A 17,151-nucleotide genomic window follows, 5' to 3' on the forward strand; every position below is an offset into this window, starting at 1 on the left:
CCCCTCCAATGCCCATGCCCATAGCAGGTCATGCAGCATGAGCCCCTGACAGCTCCCAGGCATCTTCCTTACCCCTGGGAGCGAAATCCTGGGGCAGGAGCCGAGAACAGGTAGATGCCTGAGCCAAGCGCTGTGCTGGACACTTCACAATGTGATGTTATTTCATTCTTCCCTCTCAGAAGCAGGATTCAATCACATAAAGATGGAAAATTAGTTTACAAAAATGGAGTGCTCTCTTTAAGGTAACATCAGCAAGTGGCTCGGTAGGAATCCAAACCCAAGTTAAGTGTGTTCTTTCCACTAATGTGACCCCAATAAGGATTATAGGCTATGCCAGATTTGAGAAAATCATACATTTGATAACAGACTTGTATCTAGAAGCCATACAACTCAACAACAAAAAGACAAACCAATCTTACAATGGGCAAAGGACCTGAATAAACGTATATATTCACCAAGCATATATTCAACAAGCACATGAAAAGATGTTCAACATCATTAGGCAGTAGGGAACTACAGATCAAAACCACAGTGAGATACCACTACACATCCTATACATGATCATAATATGCTTTAATGGAAAATAACAGATGTTAGTGAGGAATTGGAGATTTCATACGCTATAGATGAAAACATAAAATGGTGCAGCCACCAGGGAAAGGAGTTCAGCAGCTCCTCAATAACTTAAACATGGAATTACCATATGACCCAGCAATTCCACTCCTGGTTATATAACCAACAGAATTGAAAACAGGTGTTCAAACAAAAATGTATAATCATACGTTCATAGCAGCACTGCTCACAATAGCCAAAAGGTGGAAACAAACCAACAAACCAAATGTCCATTGGCTGACGAATGATAAACATTATTGTGGTATATCCACACAACAGAATATCAGTAACACCTATTAGAACAGCTAAAATTTAAAATAGAGGCAGTTAAATGCTGGAGAAGATGCTGAAAAACAGAATCTCTCATACATTTCTGGTGAAAATGGAAAATGCTATAGCCTCCTCCACTCTGGAAAATAGTTGGCAGTTTCTCATGTGGGTGCACAACTTAACAGACTCTGAGGGTATTTCAATATCCTTGATTTGAAATTTTCTAATAAAAAAATCGCAGATGTTGTTAGAAATCTGGGGGTCCTGAGCAGAAATTTCCCAAAGACCTTTCCTCCCCAAGGGAGGTGAATAGAAAAGAAGTAATGCGAGCTCCAGAAATTCACTCCAAGGAGCGAAAGAGAGGCAGCTGGCTGTGGATGCCTCCTTTCTGGCTCTGACTTGAGCTGGCTGCCTGCACTTGGAATACTGAAGGAGCCAGACTCCGTGGGGCTCACACTGGAATCGACCTTCCATCACAGCCTTCAGAACCACTGTCAGGCTTCCTTCCCCATCGCCCAGCCATCCATATCTCCAGAAGACCCGTAGCTATTTCTCTCAGAGCTTTGAAGGCTTCTCCAAGTGTCCCTCCCCTACTGAAGACCTTTACTGCCCAGTCCCTGGCATGGGTCTCTTTATGACTCCCATTGAATCCCCCTGCTCTGAAGGTCTGACCCTTGGCCTCTATCCAGTGGAAGTAACCAGGCACTTGATCCTTGGGCAGGGGCTTTCAGGTGGCTCTAGCCGGCTCTCTTCCCAGCATGTGCCCTGCCGAGTTCTAGCAGTGGAGGCCATTGCCTCCCGAGCCCTCTCACTTGGCTCTTCCCTGTGAGATCCTATGACCAGCCATAGTTCTTGGCATTTTCTAGAATATAGACAGGCTCCAGTGGCTCTGGGTCCCACCTACTCTAGGGAGCCCAAGCCACGTTCTCCAGAGGGCTCCTACCCCATCCTTCTAGGACCCTCCTTCCGGGGTTTGCAGCTCAGCAAGCATGGGGATGCTGGGAAGCAGTGAAGGAGATGTCAGTTCTCCCCAATCCCTACCCCACTGACACCTCCACCCTCTACAAGCAGTTGTCCTGAAGGCTACACCCTTTTCTTGGTTTAGGGGTAGAGAGAGAACCAGAAGAAAAGGGAAGCATAACCCTCAAATAACTCTCTTGAAAGAAGTCCTCACTCTCTGGTGTGACCTGAGGCCATGATGAACTAAGGGTGACGCACTCCCTTTAATCCCCAGGTATTTATTTCTTCCCCAAGCCCCATGCATACGTGGATGTTCTACTCTGCCAAAGCACTGGCATATTTATCTGACCTCATAACTCTCCTCTTTAAAATTCCTCTGAAGTCTTCTCAGGTACCCTTGGATAAAATCTAAAATGCTTAATACCACTGTTGACCCTGAGAAAGAAGACAACTACCCACAGGGCCCCCTGGTGGCTGATTGGGCTCAAATTTATAAACAGAGCCCAGCAGCCATTGATAAACAGGGGCGTCTCAGGTATGCCACGCTTCAGGGAGAAACCTGTATTGAACTACTCACCTCCCGCACTGAACAATCTGCTCTGTGAACTAAGCAGACCCTTACAAAGGAGTTCCTGGAATCCTAGTTCCACCAACAGGACTGAGACTTTCTCCATCCAGTTAGAGCTGCACAGCTGTACCATTAGTTGCATCTTCACTGACCAATCAGAGCAGCTCCATTCCAACCAATCAGGACAGTACCTTTTGGACCAATCAAACTGAGGCTTTGGAGTCCTCATTTGCATGAGGACGGACCAATCAGGCACCAGGGATAGGGATCTCTCTCTATATAAGTCAGCTGGTTTCGGGCCTCGGAGCCCGCTTTCCTTCTTCGGCGAGGGGTGTGCGTCATGGCGGTCGACGTCGGAGTGGAGTGTGTGGCCCGAAGCGGGACAGGGAGAAGCAGAGCAGGCAGAGCAGACTGGGCTAGAGAGGAGCAGAGCCATCTCACTGGAGTATCTCTTTGGAGTGGGACCTCACCCGAGGGCCGCCTCGCCTGAGTAGCTGTGCTGTGTCACACTCGACCTGTTTGCCCTGAGTCGTTTCCGTGACCGCACCCCAAATTGGGAATTCCTGGCGCCAAGCGCCGTCCATTGATACTACCCACCTTCCTGCCATATCTTATGTCACTCTCCTCCTCTGGACCCCTCGCCATTTCTCGCACGTGCTACCTCAGGACCTTTGCCCGTGAAGTTCCTTGGTCCGCCACCAAGGACATGACTAGGTAAGTCCCACTTTTCTGTCAGTTCTCCACTTCCCCATGACCACCTCGGGACAGCCAGCGGACGGAGCCGGTCCCCGTCATTCTGCATGTATGAGTCACAGCTCATGTAGCCGGAAGTTCACGCGCAGCTGTGCACGTGGGCATCAGCTGCGTGGGCCGGCTGCTTTGGTTTAAATCCTGGTTGTGCCACTTCCTGGCTGTGACACCTTGACCGAGAGTTGTTGAAACTCTGTGTACTTAAGTCTCCTCGTCTGCAAAATGGGAACAAAGATAGCGCTTACCCCATAGGCTGGTTATGAGGATTGACTTGTCACGTGACTCAAGTCACATGACCCACTCTGACCTCTACAGGGTAGAAAGGCTACAATCCAAGCATGTACTCAGGAGAGCTGGACTGCGTTCTCCTCCTGGCAGGCAGAGTGACCTACGCCGGGTCATGCTGCCCCCGTCCATTTTCTCGGGGTCAAGCCCAGAGTTCCCATGGTCCCCGCAAGGCCTTGTGGGACCCAGCGTCCATTACCTCTCTGAGCCCGCCTGTCCTGCTTCTCTTCCCTTTCCTGGCTCCCTCCAGCCATGCTGACCACTTTTCCATTCTCAGACACGCAGGCCACGCTGCCACCTTTGCACTGGCTGCTCCCTCCTCGGACGGTCCTTACCCCAGGCATCCACATGGCTCACTGCCCAGTCTCCTTCATGTCTGACTCAGTGACCCTCTCAATAAAACCTGCCGGTTACGTGCTCCTTCAGATCGCCTCCTGCCTCCTCTTCCCCCAGCCTCTCTGTCTCCATTAGCCTGTGCTACTTTTATTTTGTTCATAACGCTTTTTACCTTCTAAAGTGCTGTACGATCGCCTTCTTTCTTATGTTTATAGCTTATTGTCTGCCTTCCCCGCCAAAATGTGAGTGCCAAGAAAAAGGATCTTGACCTTTACCTTTAGTTCATTGATGTATTCCAAGCACCTTATACAGTGCCTGGCACATATTAGATGCTCAATAAACACTTGTTTCCACAAGTGACAGATACTCATATAAATAAATGCTAGTGAACACCCGTGACTCCCTGAGCGACCTGAACTTTGGGATCATGCTGAGTGGGCGAAGCGGGACCATAACCCCCATATCCAGTGGAACAAACCTACAGGGTAATTAAGCAGTTAAACTCACCTGGGAATGTGGGGGAATGGGACGCACTGGAGATGATCGAATAGTAGTTGTTGGTTCTTGCAGGGGTGGAGAGGCAATGGGGGCAACTGGGACAGGCTGCCACCTTGTGGCTGAATGAGAAAATACATGCGCTCAGTCTGAATCAGTCTTTCTGAGACAGTCTTTGCAGGCTTCTGTGAACAAGATGGGCATCCCCAGGCTTGGCCCTTTTGTAGTCCTGTGGAGCATGTGCCCATCGACCTAAAATGTAACCCAAACTTTTTTTTGACCAGCATGATCTTTCATATATTCACGCATCCATTCATTCCTTCAACAACCATTAGCCAAGCAGTTACCAGGGGTCAGACACGATGAGAAGGAAGAGGCCCTGCCTCTTGGGTGGATGGAAAAACAGTACCCATTTATTCAACAACTGTTTACTGCTGACACTGCACTGGCATAGGCGGATAATAACTAATGAAACAGACTGGACCGACGGTCTAGTTGACAGATAAATAAGAGGACGACAGCTATGATAAGAAAATACACATGAGTAAGGGATGAGGGGGCTACTTTAGAGAAGGCTCCAGAAGAGATGACATTTAAACTAAGGCCTAAAATATGAGAATGGGCCAATTGAGGGAATGGCATGCCAGGGAGAGGGAACAGCATGAGCTAAGTGGTTGAGTATTCTAGGAATGGAAAGAAGGTCAGAGTGGCTGGAGAAGATGAGATAAGGTCAAGAGGTCAGCAGAGGCCAAATCCTGCTAGCCTTGAGGGCTATGGAGAAGGCTTGGTCTTCATAGATGTTATCTAACTTGCCTTTTCTAAAGACCTGTCTAGCTGGGGAAAGAGAATGGCTTTAGAGGATGGTTTAGTCCTTTGGGCTGTTATAACAGAATATTATAGACTGGTTGGCTTATGAACAACATAAATTTATTTTTCATAGTCCCGGAGGCTAGGAATGCCAAGATCAAGGTGCTGGCATTTTTGGAGTGCAATGAGACCACACTTCCTGGTTCATGAACTGTTGTCTTTTTACTGTGTCCTCACATGGTAGAAGGGGCAGGGGAGCTCTACGGGGTCTCTCTTTTAAGAGCATTAATCCCATTTGAGGGCTCCTTCCTTATGGCCTAATCACCTCCCAGAGACTCCACTAATACCTTCAGACTGGGAAACAGATTTTGACATGAAATTTTGGGGGACACACACATTCAGTCTATAGCAGAGGGGCACTTACTTATGGAGCGGAGTGGATACAAACATTTAGAAGCTAACAGTCCTGTCTTCAAGGAGGGCTTTCATTGCAATGGAAAAACAGGGGTCAGGCAGCCCAGCAGATCTGAGTTCAAATCCCAGCATCACCATTTACCCATTCCATGACCCTGTGCAACTTCTCTAAGCTTTGAGGTTTTTTTTTCACTTGAAAATGGGAAAAATAATACACTGCAGATTTGTTGGGCAAATTAGAGAAATGGGCATGGACTGTCTGGTGCTATACTTAGCACCTGGCAAGTACTCAGCAGAAGTCATGTTACAACACACACGTTTCCCTTTACAAAGTAAGAGAAAGCCAGGTATAGGCACAATATAAACACAAAGTAGGTAGGGATAAAAACAATACTGAAGGGATCAGGTCATAGAGGCCTTGAATGCCAACCTAAAGCACATGCCCGCCTGTGAGCAGTAGGAGCCAGCGAGGGTTTCTGAGCAGCGGAGAACCATGAACAGAGCTTCCTTTTGGGAGGCAGATAGTGTTGGCAGCCAAGAAAAGGGAGAAGATGGAAGAAAGGAAATTGTGGTCTACTTTTTCCCACCCCTGAGATGTACCTTCTCTCAACCTCGTCCCTACCTCCTGAGTTCTGTCCCACAGACTGGGTGCCCGGAACTTTCCCTTAAGGCCTGCTTCCTCCCAGCCCATCATCTCTTTCACAGGATCTTGTGTGCCTGGCCACCGAGCATTTGCAGATTTGGCCACGTTAATTATGAGCATCTTGCTGTGCCAGCCAATCAGACAGCAGTCTCCGAGGAAGAGTATCTTTTTCCAAGTCCCCTGAATTTGTCCTGGAAAAAAGCCTGATTTCTTCTCAGAGGCAGTTGGTGGAGAGAGGCAGAAAAGGAGCAGGCCTCAGCTTGCTGGGCCTGGCTGTCATCCTGGGAACTTGAGATTTGGGAGAAGTGCAGCCTGCCAGCCCAGCAGACACCAGAAATCACAAAAAGACCAGAACTCATTTCAAGTTGATGGACTCGATGCCCCTCAAATGCGTAGCCCTCCTCCCAACTAAACCTGCCATATGGAATTCTGTGCTTCATCAGCTTCGGCATTGATTATCTATGGTCTGCAGCTCTCGAGCCTGCAAAAGGCACTTCTGGAACAGGAATTTAGAAGAATAAAGTCAGCTAAGGCAGCAGATTTACCTCCTCTGCCCTGTCCTCCCCACAGGCCGGTCAGGGAGATGCCAGTGTTCCCAGAAGCATTTTAGATACAGTGAAGCTAGAGGAGAAGAGGTTCCCAAGTAGGAACAAAAGCAAGCCCAGCCCTGGAGGCTCACTTACCTGCTGCCGAGGACCTAGGTTAGAGTAGGGGGTGGAGGTGGATTCATTCATCCCACAGGCATTTCCTCTCTACTCTAGACTGTGCCAGATGCTTGGGGATTTGACACAAAGAAGACCCATTCCAGCTCCCTGGGAGCTCTGAGTTTGGCAGAGGTGTCAGCTCTATAAGAAAGCAATCATGGTTGGGCAAGGAACGGTGATAGCCAGGAGAGGAAGCAATTATATATCTGGGACACAGGGCTTCCTGGAGGAAGTGACATACAAGCTGGACTTTGAAAGCTGAATAAGAGGTCACCACAGACAAGGTGAGGAAATGAACAGCTTATGCCAAAGCATGTAGATAGGAAAAAACAGAAGGTGTTTTCTTCTGGACATTACAAATCCTGTCTATTGTTGGGGAAAATGGAGGCTGGACCCACGATCAGGAAAATGTGAGGAAAATGAAGGCTGCACCCACAATCAGGCTAAAAAGAGGGTCAGGACTAGGGAAGAGTGGATGTACTTCAAGGAAGACTTAGGATTAAAATTAGGTTTGGGATTTGAATGCAGGTAAAAGGAGACATTTAGTTGTATCAGGTTGGCTGATAGCAAAATAACAAAAATGCACGTGCTTTACATTTATTATCTCATTTAGACCTCAGAACAAGCCTAAGAGGTTATGATTAATCTTATTCCATATTACAGATGGGGAGATGGAGATACAGAGAAGTCAGTGACTTGCCCAAGGTCACACATTTTGTTGGTGGTGGTTGCCAGGAGCAGGGGCTGGGGACGGAATGGGGAGCTAGGGTTTAATGACTAGGTAAAGTGTTTTAGTTTGGAGAGATCAGAAAAATTCTGGAGATGAATGTTGGCGATGATTGCACCATAGTGTGAATGTACCTAATGCCACTTACAAATGATTAAAATGGTAAATTTTAAGTCATGTATGTTTTACTATAATTTAAAAAGAAAGAAAAAGACAAAGGAAGGGCATGAAAAGAGGTAGATGTGGCATCTTCGGCTACAGGCAGGTGGGGAGAGAAGTTTGTCTTCCCAGGCCAGGCCTGCCATAGCAGGAGTGAACATGCTCAGGAGGCCCGAGGACCCAGCCGTGTGGCTCAGTGTGTGACTAGGGGCAGGTCTCACCACCTTTTTGGGAAGACCGAGGAAGCTGGCTGATTCACAGATTTCCTCTAGCGTCTGCCTTCTGTGGTTCTGCCTTATTAGGAAAGTTCGGCTCATGCAGAGGGTGAGGTAAAAGGAACGGGAAAGCCAGGCCTTCACCATACCGGACACTTCCAAGTCCTCTGACTTACGATTGTGCTTCAGAAGGAATTCTGTCAGCGAGGGTCCTGGCACGAAACAGATGTCCCCCTAGGTCACTGAGGAGAGTTTACTAAGGCGTGGGAGGACTTGGGGAACCATAAGGGGATGGCCTAGTCCCAGTAGGACCATTGTAGCCACTGGGGAGGTACAGGTACCCCCAAGGGAGCCAGCATAGGGGAGGTGCCTTCAGTAAGGACACACTGCAGGAAAGAAGCTCAGGAAATGAATACCCAGACCTCTCTTTCTCTCTTCCTCCCCTCAATCTTCTATCAAGGCCTCCGTTGTCCAAACCCAACAGGAAGCCGGAGGACAGGGAGACCATCAGTGAAATGCATACAGGCCAGCCTCAGGGCCAGAGCAGGGTGGCAACACCGAGCAAGGAAAGTCAGAGGGGCAGATGGAGGAGCCGATCCAAAGGGAATCAGCACCAAGCTATCCAGCGGCCTGGCTAGGCATCCTCCCTGGATGACCCCCACTCTCTTCCAAAGGCTGACCTTGGTCTCAGGGTGAGAGGGAGCCCTGGGCTTTTTCAGGTCCCGGAGGGGGGTTGAAGGGAGGGGGCACACGCAAGCTATGTGGTCTGATGGAAAGAGCCCTGCTTGCTAATGTCGACAAAAGAAACGTCCGAACCTGTAGAGAATTTTTATGAGTTTATCTGAGTCAAACTCAGGACAGTTGCCAGGAAGCAAAATCTAAATGAACTGAGAAAATGCTCCAGAGAATGGCAGTTTTGCAGCTTATTATATATTAGAATCAAAAGAGGAGAAGTAAGGAGGGTACATGAAATCCATTGGTGGGCGGGGAAAAGCAAAGGAGGAGGGAAATCTCTGGGATCGGATTAAAATTAAAACGAAGAGACACATACTTCTTGTACATTGTTAGGTACAGGATAGTTAATAATGAACAATCACAGCACAGAGAGATGGTATTTGGGGAACAGGATAACAAGGAGGGGTTCTGTGGTCGGTGCTCTGGTGCGAGGGGTCTGGAAAAGATTACTCTGACATTTCAAAGGTAGGTTATCTTAGATGCAAAAAGACAATTGACAGCCTCACTAAAGGTAAAGATGGACCCTTATCAAGGAAGCTACAGGCCTAAATGGGCCTGTGACTTGTAGTTAGGAATTTTTATGTTCAGACCATCCTGTGTGGTTACTTTCTGTCTCTTGAGTTTGCAGGGCCTGTCATGCTGGCCTCCCCCAAGCTTGCCAGGTTTAGTTAGTGGCCCCCTTTTGTCCTCACTAGTGCGAGAGCATTGGCCAGGGCCCCAAACCTCCAATCCATGCAGCGATGTCTGCCTCCTGTCATTTGTTCAGCCAACCTCTCTCCCGAAAATGACTCGTTGCCAAGCCAGGGGTGGGAGGCACCGGATGAACTCGTGTGCAGCAGCCCCAGCCACCCTGATGGTGACATCTGACCACGGCCAGACTGTGGTGGGTCCCCCAACACCAGCTCTGTGCGTCTGGAGGCTGTTCTCGGTCACCTCCTCTGTGAAATGGGTCAGTCAACTACCTTTTCCTCCGAGCGCTGTCCTCACGCTTCAGAGGACATTTCTGAAGGGCGAGGCACTGCCACCGGCAGGGAGTGAGTGTTCCGCTTGTGGGAATCAATGGCACCCACCTGCCGCTCACTCATTCACCACCCTATCGCCCTGTTTTGCTGCCACGGTTGTAATGACATTGTTTTTGCATTTGTGGCGCTTTTTCGCTCCCTCTCTCCGCGTCTCTCAGACTGTGATCCCAGGAGACTGTGGCCCCTTTCTTCTCCCTGAATCCCCAGGGATGGGGGCTGGATTTACGACTGCCCGCGTTCATACAGTGGCGGGACGCTGCCAATGGCCGGCTTCACAAGCACTTAATCGTGAGGACTGCCCTGGCGGGAGGGCGGTACTACTAGGCCCGTTTTACCGATTAGGCGCTGAGCCCAGAGAGCTTGAGCAAGTCGCGCAAGGTTGCGGAGCTGAGATTCTAACCCGGCTGTCGGGGCCTCAGATGCGCGCTGGCCCGGGCTCCCCGAGCGAGTCAGTGCGGGAGTGAGTCGAGGAGTCGGTCAGTGAACGGACAGCGGATGCGCGCCCGCCCCTCCCCCGTTGCGGTGGCTGGGAGCGGGGACAAAGGCCCGGAGGAGGCCGGACGTGGGCCAGCCGGTCCGCGCGCCAGCGGCGGGGGTGGGGGCCGGGCTCTTCCAAGGGGGCGGGGCGGGGGGCGGGCCGGCGGGGCGGGGGGCGGGGCGGGGGCGGGCCAGGGGGGCGGGCGGACCAGGGCTCGCTGGGCGAAGGGCGGCGGCGGCGGCGGCTCGCGCTCGGTCTCGGCTCCGCATCGCGCTCAGTCCCGGCCCCTGGCTCACGGCGGCGCGCGCCACCTCCCCCGACCCCGGCCCCCCGCGCCCCGCGCGCCCCGCACCGGCGCCCGGCCCGGCGGAGCAGCGGCCATGCCGCCGCGGCGCAGCATCGTGGAGGTGAAGGTGCTGGACGTGCAGAAGCGGCGGGTGCCCAACAAACACTATGTGAGTGCCGCGCGGTCCCCACGCCCCCTCGCGCCCGCGCCCCGCCGGGGGCGACCGGGCGCCCCCCGGCTCTGAAAACTTCTGCCTCCTGCTCTTTCTCCCCCCACCTCTCCTCCGCTCCCCCCTCCGCCCTGCCGCGGCGCAGCGCGAGCCTCCCCGGCTTCTCCCCCTCCCCCTCCTCCCCTTTGCCCCGTCTCCTCCTTCGCGTCCCACCTCCTCGCCCCACATTCGCCTCTCTGCTGCTTCTCGTATCCTTTCTGTCCTCTCCTGGTCCCCCTCTCCCCGCCACACACACGCCTGTCTTGCCCATCCGTGGAAAAGTCTGGCCCCAGCCGGCGTAGGGAACAGAAACAGACAGACAGACAGACAGACACAGACAGAAGGGCTAGTTCTCCAGAGGCGCTCGGGCCCGCGGTGACCAGCCACAGGTAGCCCCGCCAAGGATCGCCAAGTTCGGCCCCGTTCTTGTGGAGGGGCCGTCCTGAGCGATGGAGATGTATGAGAATGGGTCCTTTGCGTGCCAGCCCCTTGAAAATGTTTAAAAAATTAAAAAAAAAATACCCCTGCTTCTCTCTCCCATAACTTCTGTTTCAAAACGTCCAGGAGTTTCATCCCGGTATCTCCCTCTGTAAAATGGGAATCTTGTTCTTGAACTGGCAAGGACTTGAGAAAACGGACCAGTGACTTCATTTTACAGATGGGAAGGCTAAGGCTCAATAGTTAAGGCTGCAAGTTTCCAGAAGGTGGAGCTGCGTTCAGGCCTCCCCTGGTGCTGGAGGTGTACCTGACCCGCAGGTAGGAGCCGGCTTCCACAGCAGCCTGGGAACTGAATCTGGGGCTTCAGAGGGCCCCCCGGACCAACTCAGGGGTTTTGGGTGGAGGGATGATGGGGCTGTGGGATATTGGGCCCAGGTGAGGCCTTGGCAAAGCCTCCCCATTGGAGGGAAGAGGGGCTATGGTGTCTCTGGTGGTGGGAAGGGGGCAGTAGCAGCGCCTGGCTGCAGAGAAGTTCACCAGGAAGGGAAAAAACAGCAAGAGGGAGGGAAAAAATCCTAACAAAGAAGTGTAGAACAATGAATAGCAAAGGGCGTTGGCTGGCTAAATTCAGCTCCTTGGCCTCCCTGCAAGCCGTCTTTGGATCTATTTTCTTAAGAGGCTCATTCTTATAAATCAGATCGCCATGCCCTCCGTAAGTAGCCTGTAAAATTCTGAAAGGAGATAGCCGGAATCCACTCTGCACTCTCTGAGAAGGGGTGTGCTGTGTGCCTCTATTGTTATTGGCTGGGCAGCTGGTTATTCAGCCCTTAGCCAGGCGGTGGGAAACTATTTCCTGGACCTGTGGCATCTTTAAATAGAGTGAAATTTTCCTCGATTCCAGAACTGAGCTAAATTATCTTCTTTTCTTTCGTGTGTGTGTGTGTGTGTGTGTGTGTGAACTGTTTCAAATGCTGCCAAATCTTGGTTTCTTGTTCGAGCCTGCTGAGTGTGTAACTGAGTTGCCTCTTTGGTTTGAGGCCGTTTTACAGACATGGCAACAGGGGGAAGTCTGAAAGGCTCCACGCTGCCTCCCACCAGATCTGTGAGCTGGCAAAACCAGAATAGAGCCAACCACCAAGAACTGGCGCCTTCCTCCCGCCTCTCCCGTTCTCTGTTGTCACCGTCCTATCAGGCAGAGGTTCTTGAGCCCACTCGACAGATAAGAACACTGAGGCTCAGAAAGATGAGGTCCGGTGCCTGGGGTCCCAGACAGGAGCAAGTCTGTTGGACCCCCAAAAGTGGTGTTCCGCCAGACCACACCACTTCTCAGATCCCAGACTCAGAGTTTCCCTAAGCAAAGTCCCCTGAAAAACCAGGAAGCTTGCCGTCGTTTGTCACTACCGCTTAGTGGGATCCCTCCCTGCAGGTTTTTTTTTTTTTTTGAAGGTTCTACAGCGTTGAGGGGTATCTTTCTAAGCTTTCAACCACTTTTTGGGGCCCCTTGAGAGAAATCTCTAAATGTTCAATTCTCTAAATCTTGGCCTCACAACTTAGCAGCTCGGTGGCCTCTGTGAGCCTTGGTTTCCTCATCTGTCAGCTGGAGGTAAGGGAGCCCACTTCCTGCAGGGAGGGACCCAGTGACTGGCAGCATTGGCTTTTCATAACCATTAGATGCCCGCCTCCCTGCCCCTGGTGTCCATGCTGCTTTGATTTGGGATGTACTGCAGTCACATGGGGAGGGATTTCACCAAGAACTTGTTTTTCCGTGTGCGGGTTTAGTTACTCTTGTGATTCAGTGCCCCCACCCCACCCCACCCCGCCGCCTTCTTTCTAGTCAGCCCTTTGGGTTCCTCAGATGAAGAGGGGCAATGGGTTGGACTGAAGTCTGAGCCATCCACAGGGACAGAGCAGATTTAGTGCTGTGATGGCAGGTGATCTGAACCCACCAGACACTGCCAGCAGCCCCCCCGCACCCCTGTTCTCAAGCCATACCCACCCCGCCACGCCACGCTGGGAGCAATGAGCATGGAACCAGCTGTTGGCATCAGCCTGGACTTTCATTCTGTTTGGTATTCTTTCTGAACCTGGCCCGGACGTCCTGGCGAGTGACCGTGAGCAGGGGAGGTGGACAGTTCTGGGCTCTGCCACTTCCTGCTGTGTGTGACTTTGGGCTTGTCGATTTACCCCTCTTGGCTCCAGCTTCTATAGTCTACAAATTGTAAACACTGCTACTTGCCTCTCAGGCAGAATTTCTCGTCCTCAACACTACTGACATTTTGGGCCAGATCATTCTTTGTCGTGGGGGCTGTCTTGTGCTTTGTAGAATGTTTAGCAGCATCTCTTTGCATCTACTCACTCTATGCCAGTAGCATCCCTCTCCCCAACTGTTAAAACCAAAAATGTCTCCAGATATGTCCTCAGGGTAGGGGGTAGGGGCAAAATCACACACATTCCTACTTTCAACCACAGCATTAAGATATATGAGAGTTCCAGTTACCAAGATCCCTAATTCTCCTCTAGGCTTCTCCTCACTTGCAGCTAGCTCAGCCACCTCCTGCTCATCACTAACTTGCCTTGGAGGGAACAGGTCACAGGTGCTGTAGATAACATTGGAGAAATGCACCTGGAACTTGGGGCTGCCCATCGGGGCTGGGCCACCTGTTCTACCTGAGATGGCATCTTCTCCATCATCAGGGTGGCATCTTCTCCATGCCCTGCCCCAGCCTCATTCACCTGTGGGTTAGAGCCACAGCCAGGTCTGAAGAATACAGGGGCAGAAGCTCCCAGGGCCTCTGAGATTCAGTGGTTTGGAAGGATTATTGTTGATTGCAATATCGATGATACTGTTGTTTGAAGATGCCTCTGGAGCTGCCACCCTCTGTCGGAGGCAAGGAGGGGAACTCTGGAGGCTGCTGCTTCTCTCTGCCAGCGCCTTTCCTGCCCCAGAACCAGGCCCTTCTGAATGAACGGAGGGGTGCTTTCAAGTATGACACCTTGTGAGGGCCTCCCCCCACCCCCAACTGGGTTATTATCTTCTGGCTTGAGGGGAGGAAGAAGTGCCCCTTGTAGGTTTTGTGGGTTTTATTTGGGTCACCACATTTCTTGCACTAGAGTGGAATGTACAGAAGCCTTGGGTTTAGAAGAGGCTTCGTCATCAGGGGCCAGGAAGTGCTGGCCTGCTCTGTCCTGAGATCTTGAGATGTTAAGAGGAAGCAGCGATAGTCATGAAAGCTGAAATCTGATCAGTCCCTGAGGGCCAGGCACTGGATTAAGCTCTCTGTGTATTTTGTCATCCCAACAGCCCTTTAAAATAGATACTTTTAAAATTTATAGTGAAACACTGTCAAATAAATGGATACATAGAATAAAATAAATACCTATCCATTATCCAGCTGTCAAATCTTTACATTTCGCCTTACTTGTGTCACATCGTTTTTATTTCTTAGGTAACAAAACACTGCAGATGCAAAGCCCCCTAAGTACCCTCCCTAACACCCCCACCTTCCCCCCAAAAAACCAGTATCCTGCCTTTGATGTTTATCATTCTCATGCACTTAAAAAAAAAATGATTATATCTATTAGATAGGATCTTTTTTTTCTTGAACAGCTTTACTGAGGGATACTTTCCATACTGTAAAATTCTCCCATTGTAAGTGTACAGTTTGCTACTTTTTAAAGTAAATTTATAGAGCTATGCAGCCGCCACCACAGTCCGGTTTTACAACATTTCCATCACGCCCCAAAAGAGATCCCTTGTGCCTGTTTGCCATCAGGCCCCTCTCCCCGCCAGCCCCATGCACCTTTTAATGTTTTTACCTTTTTAACTCTCCCCCAAATCTTGTAGTGAATGTTTTAAAACTATATAAAAGCATTACACTTTTGAGATCTATGCCGATACTATGACTCCAGTTCATTCCAACTGACGTTTAATATTCCGCTTAATGAATTTATCCCTGTTTATTTGCGCTCCTACCGGGAACTTCTCAGGTGTTCTCGGCAGTTTGTTTTCATGGAGCCGCGTCCTTACACGTAAACCGTACGTGGGGTGGCCAGGTCCTGGGGTTTGTGCGCGTTCACCTTTTCATTTCCATCTGTGTCTGTGGGAGCAGTGTCTGTGGGTCCCTTTGTTCAGTGTTCTTGCTAGCACTCCAAATTGTCAGGCTTTTTAGTTTTTGCCAATCTGTGGGGCGCAGAATAGCACCTCATGGTGGTGTTTGCTTCTCATACCTTTATTGGCCATTTGAGTTTTCTGTGAATCGCCCATTTTATCTTTTGCTCCATTTTTTGGTATATTGGGTTGTCTTCTAGTAATTGGCATGATTGATTTATACATTCAGTTCCCTAATCCTTTAGGTCATTACATTGGCTTTTCTATTTCCTCCCTGGAGACTAGAGGCTCAGAGAGGTGGAGGCACTGCCTGAAGTCACACAGCAAGGAGTGGCAGCATGGGGTTGAGCCAGATGCCTGTGTGTCTGGCAGCAGCCAAGTGACTTTGGGTGGGTCACTTAAGTTTCTGGGCTCCAGTTTCGCCATCCTGGACCTTCCCTCATTTCTTGTTCCCTCAGCTTCCACCAGCCCTTAGTCATTCTCTCTCCAGGGGAGCTCTGGGTTGATCGTGCCCCTGAGTGATGGGTTGGCAGGCTCTGTGCCAACCTTGAAACCTCCCTCCTCTGTGTAACAGGCTGTGAGAGCCCAGGGCTCACTGTTCTGAGAGGCTGAGATTTGCGGGTCTATGGGGGGCCTCTGGCTGGCGAGCTCAGTGGTCTGGAACTGTGTGAATCTACTGCCCAGCTGAGCTACATTCTGTTTTCCTGCCAGCAGTTGCCTCCCTGGTACCCCTTTTTTCAGGAACATGCAGGGCAGGGCAGCAAACTTGGGTGGAAAGAACTTGGGTGTCAGAGACAAGCGTATCTAGTTCAGGTTCTGCGTGGGGCAGCTCACACAGCCCACAGCCTTAGCATCTGAGTCTCTAACGTGAGTACAGTGTCTTCCTCCTAAGACTACTGTGTACGCTGCTTTGATCACATGTACTCAGTCTGCTCTGTCCTTCCCGTGGCCTGGGGGGCGGGGTGACCAATGCCATGGTGGATCCTAGGACCCACCGTGACCTTCAAGGTGATAAGACCTGGCTTCGAGTCGTCTTCAAGCACTCCCGAGCTGGGTGCCCTTGCAGGCAAGCCACCCGAGGGTCTGTATAAAGTGGGGGTGGTCACAGTGCTTACCTAGAAGTATAGGGCAGTTGTGAAGATTAACATGTGTCACACGACACTGAGCCTGATGCCTCCTGTGCAAAAGACGCTCCATCAGTGATAGTCATGAAAATATTAATGATAATGGTAGCCGCAACCCAAATCTCTGCCTCTGTCCTGCTGGCCACCCCGGGGACATGCTGCGTGTTTTCCACACTCTTTCCTTCCGAGGTATTTATGTATGGGGTGCCTGCCCCAGGCCGGGCATCCTGCTGTCACTGAGATAGGCCCCTGAGCAAGGCAGGGCCTGTCTACCTGCCCTCCAGGTGTGTCTGTCACCCTGCGCTCTCTGTGTGTCACACAGAGGTGGTGCACTGAGTAGGCGCTAAGGTTTTCTTAAAAATGGTCCTTGCTTTCTTCTGACTGAAAAGCAGTGGGCCTCATCAGCCACGCTGTGCCATCCTCAGCCCTCTGGCCCCTGGGTGCGAGGAGCCAGGCCTCTCACCTCACCTCACCTCACCTCACCTCACCTCACCTCACATGTCATCCTCAGCAGCAGCTTTCCCAGCCTTGTCTTCCACTCTGGTCTCCTGCAGTTGTCTCGAGATCAAAGGGGGTGGAGCTTTCCCATCTTCAGATTACTTAAATGTCACTTTAGTTCAGACTTTAAATCTGTGCCATTCCACACTTTTGGTAAGCAGAGAAAGTACTTTGCCAGGCAGAGTTCAAATCTCTGCTTTGCTGCCATCCAGTGTGACCTCAGACAAATTACTTTCCCTGGACCTCAGTTTCCTCATCTGTAAAATGGGAACAACGATTTCTATTTCATAGGGTTGTGAGGGTTAAGTG

General features: G+C 50.9%; 1 protein-coding gene across 4 annotated transcripts in view; it reads left to right on the top strand.

Moving 5' to 3' along the window:
• Window positions 1-2,785: 2,785 nt before the first annotated feature.
• Window positions 2,786-17,151, top strand: part of SH3PXD2B (SH3 and PX domains 2B) — a 90,617-nt gene continuing 76,251 nt past the window's right edge. Inside the window, exon 1 of one of the 4 annotated variants that reach the window (XM_036224338.1) lies at window positions 2,786-3,124. Coding sequence is in view for 1 of the 4 variants with exons in the window: in XM_016145098.2 (XP_016000584.2) it covers window positions 10,561-10,635 (75 nt within the window). In the remaining 3 variants the exon portion in view is untranslated. Of the gene's footprint in view, window positions 3,125-6,954; window positions 7,129-10,394; window positions 10,636-10,863; window positions 11,431-17,151 lie in introns of those variants that run through there. The other 3 variants (XM_036224339.1, XM_016145098.2, XM_036224340.1) reach the window with 3 other exon arrangements.

Source organism: Rousettus aegyptiacus, unplaced genomic scaffold (genome assembly GCF_014176215.1).
Source record: "Rousettus aegyptiacus isolate mRouAeg1 unplaced genomic scaffold, mRouAeg1.p scaffold_m13_p_7, whole genome shotgun sequence".
NCBI classification, from domain to species: Eukaryota; Metazoa; Chordata; class Mammalia; order Chiroptera; family Pteropodidae; genus Rousettus; species Rousettus aegyptiacus.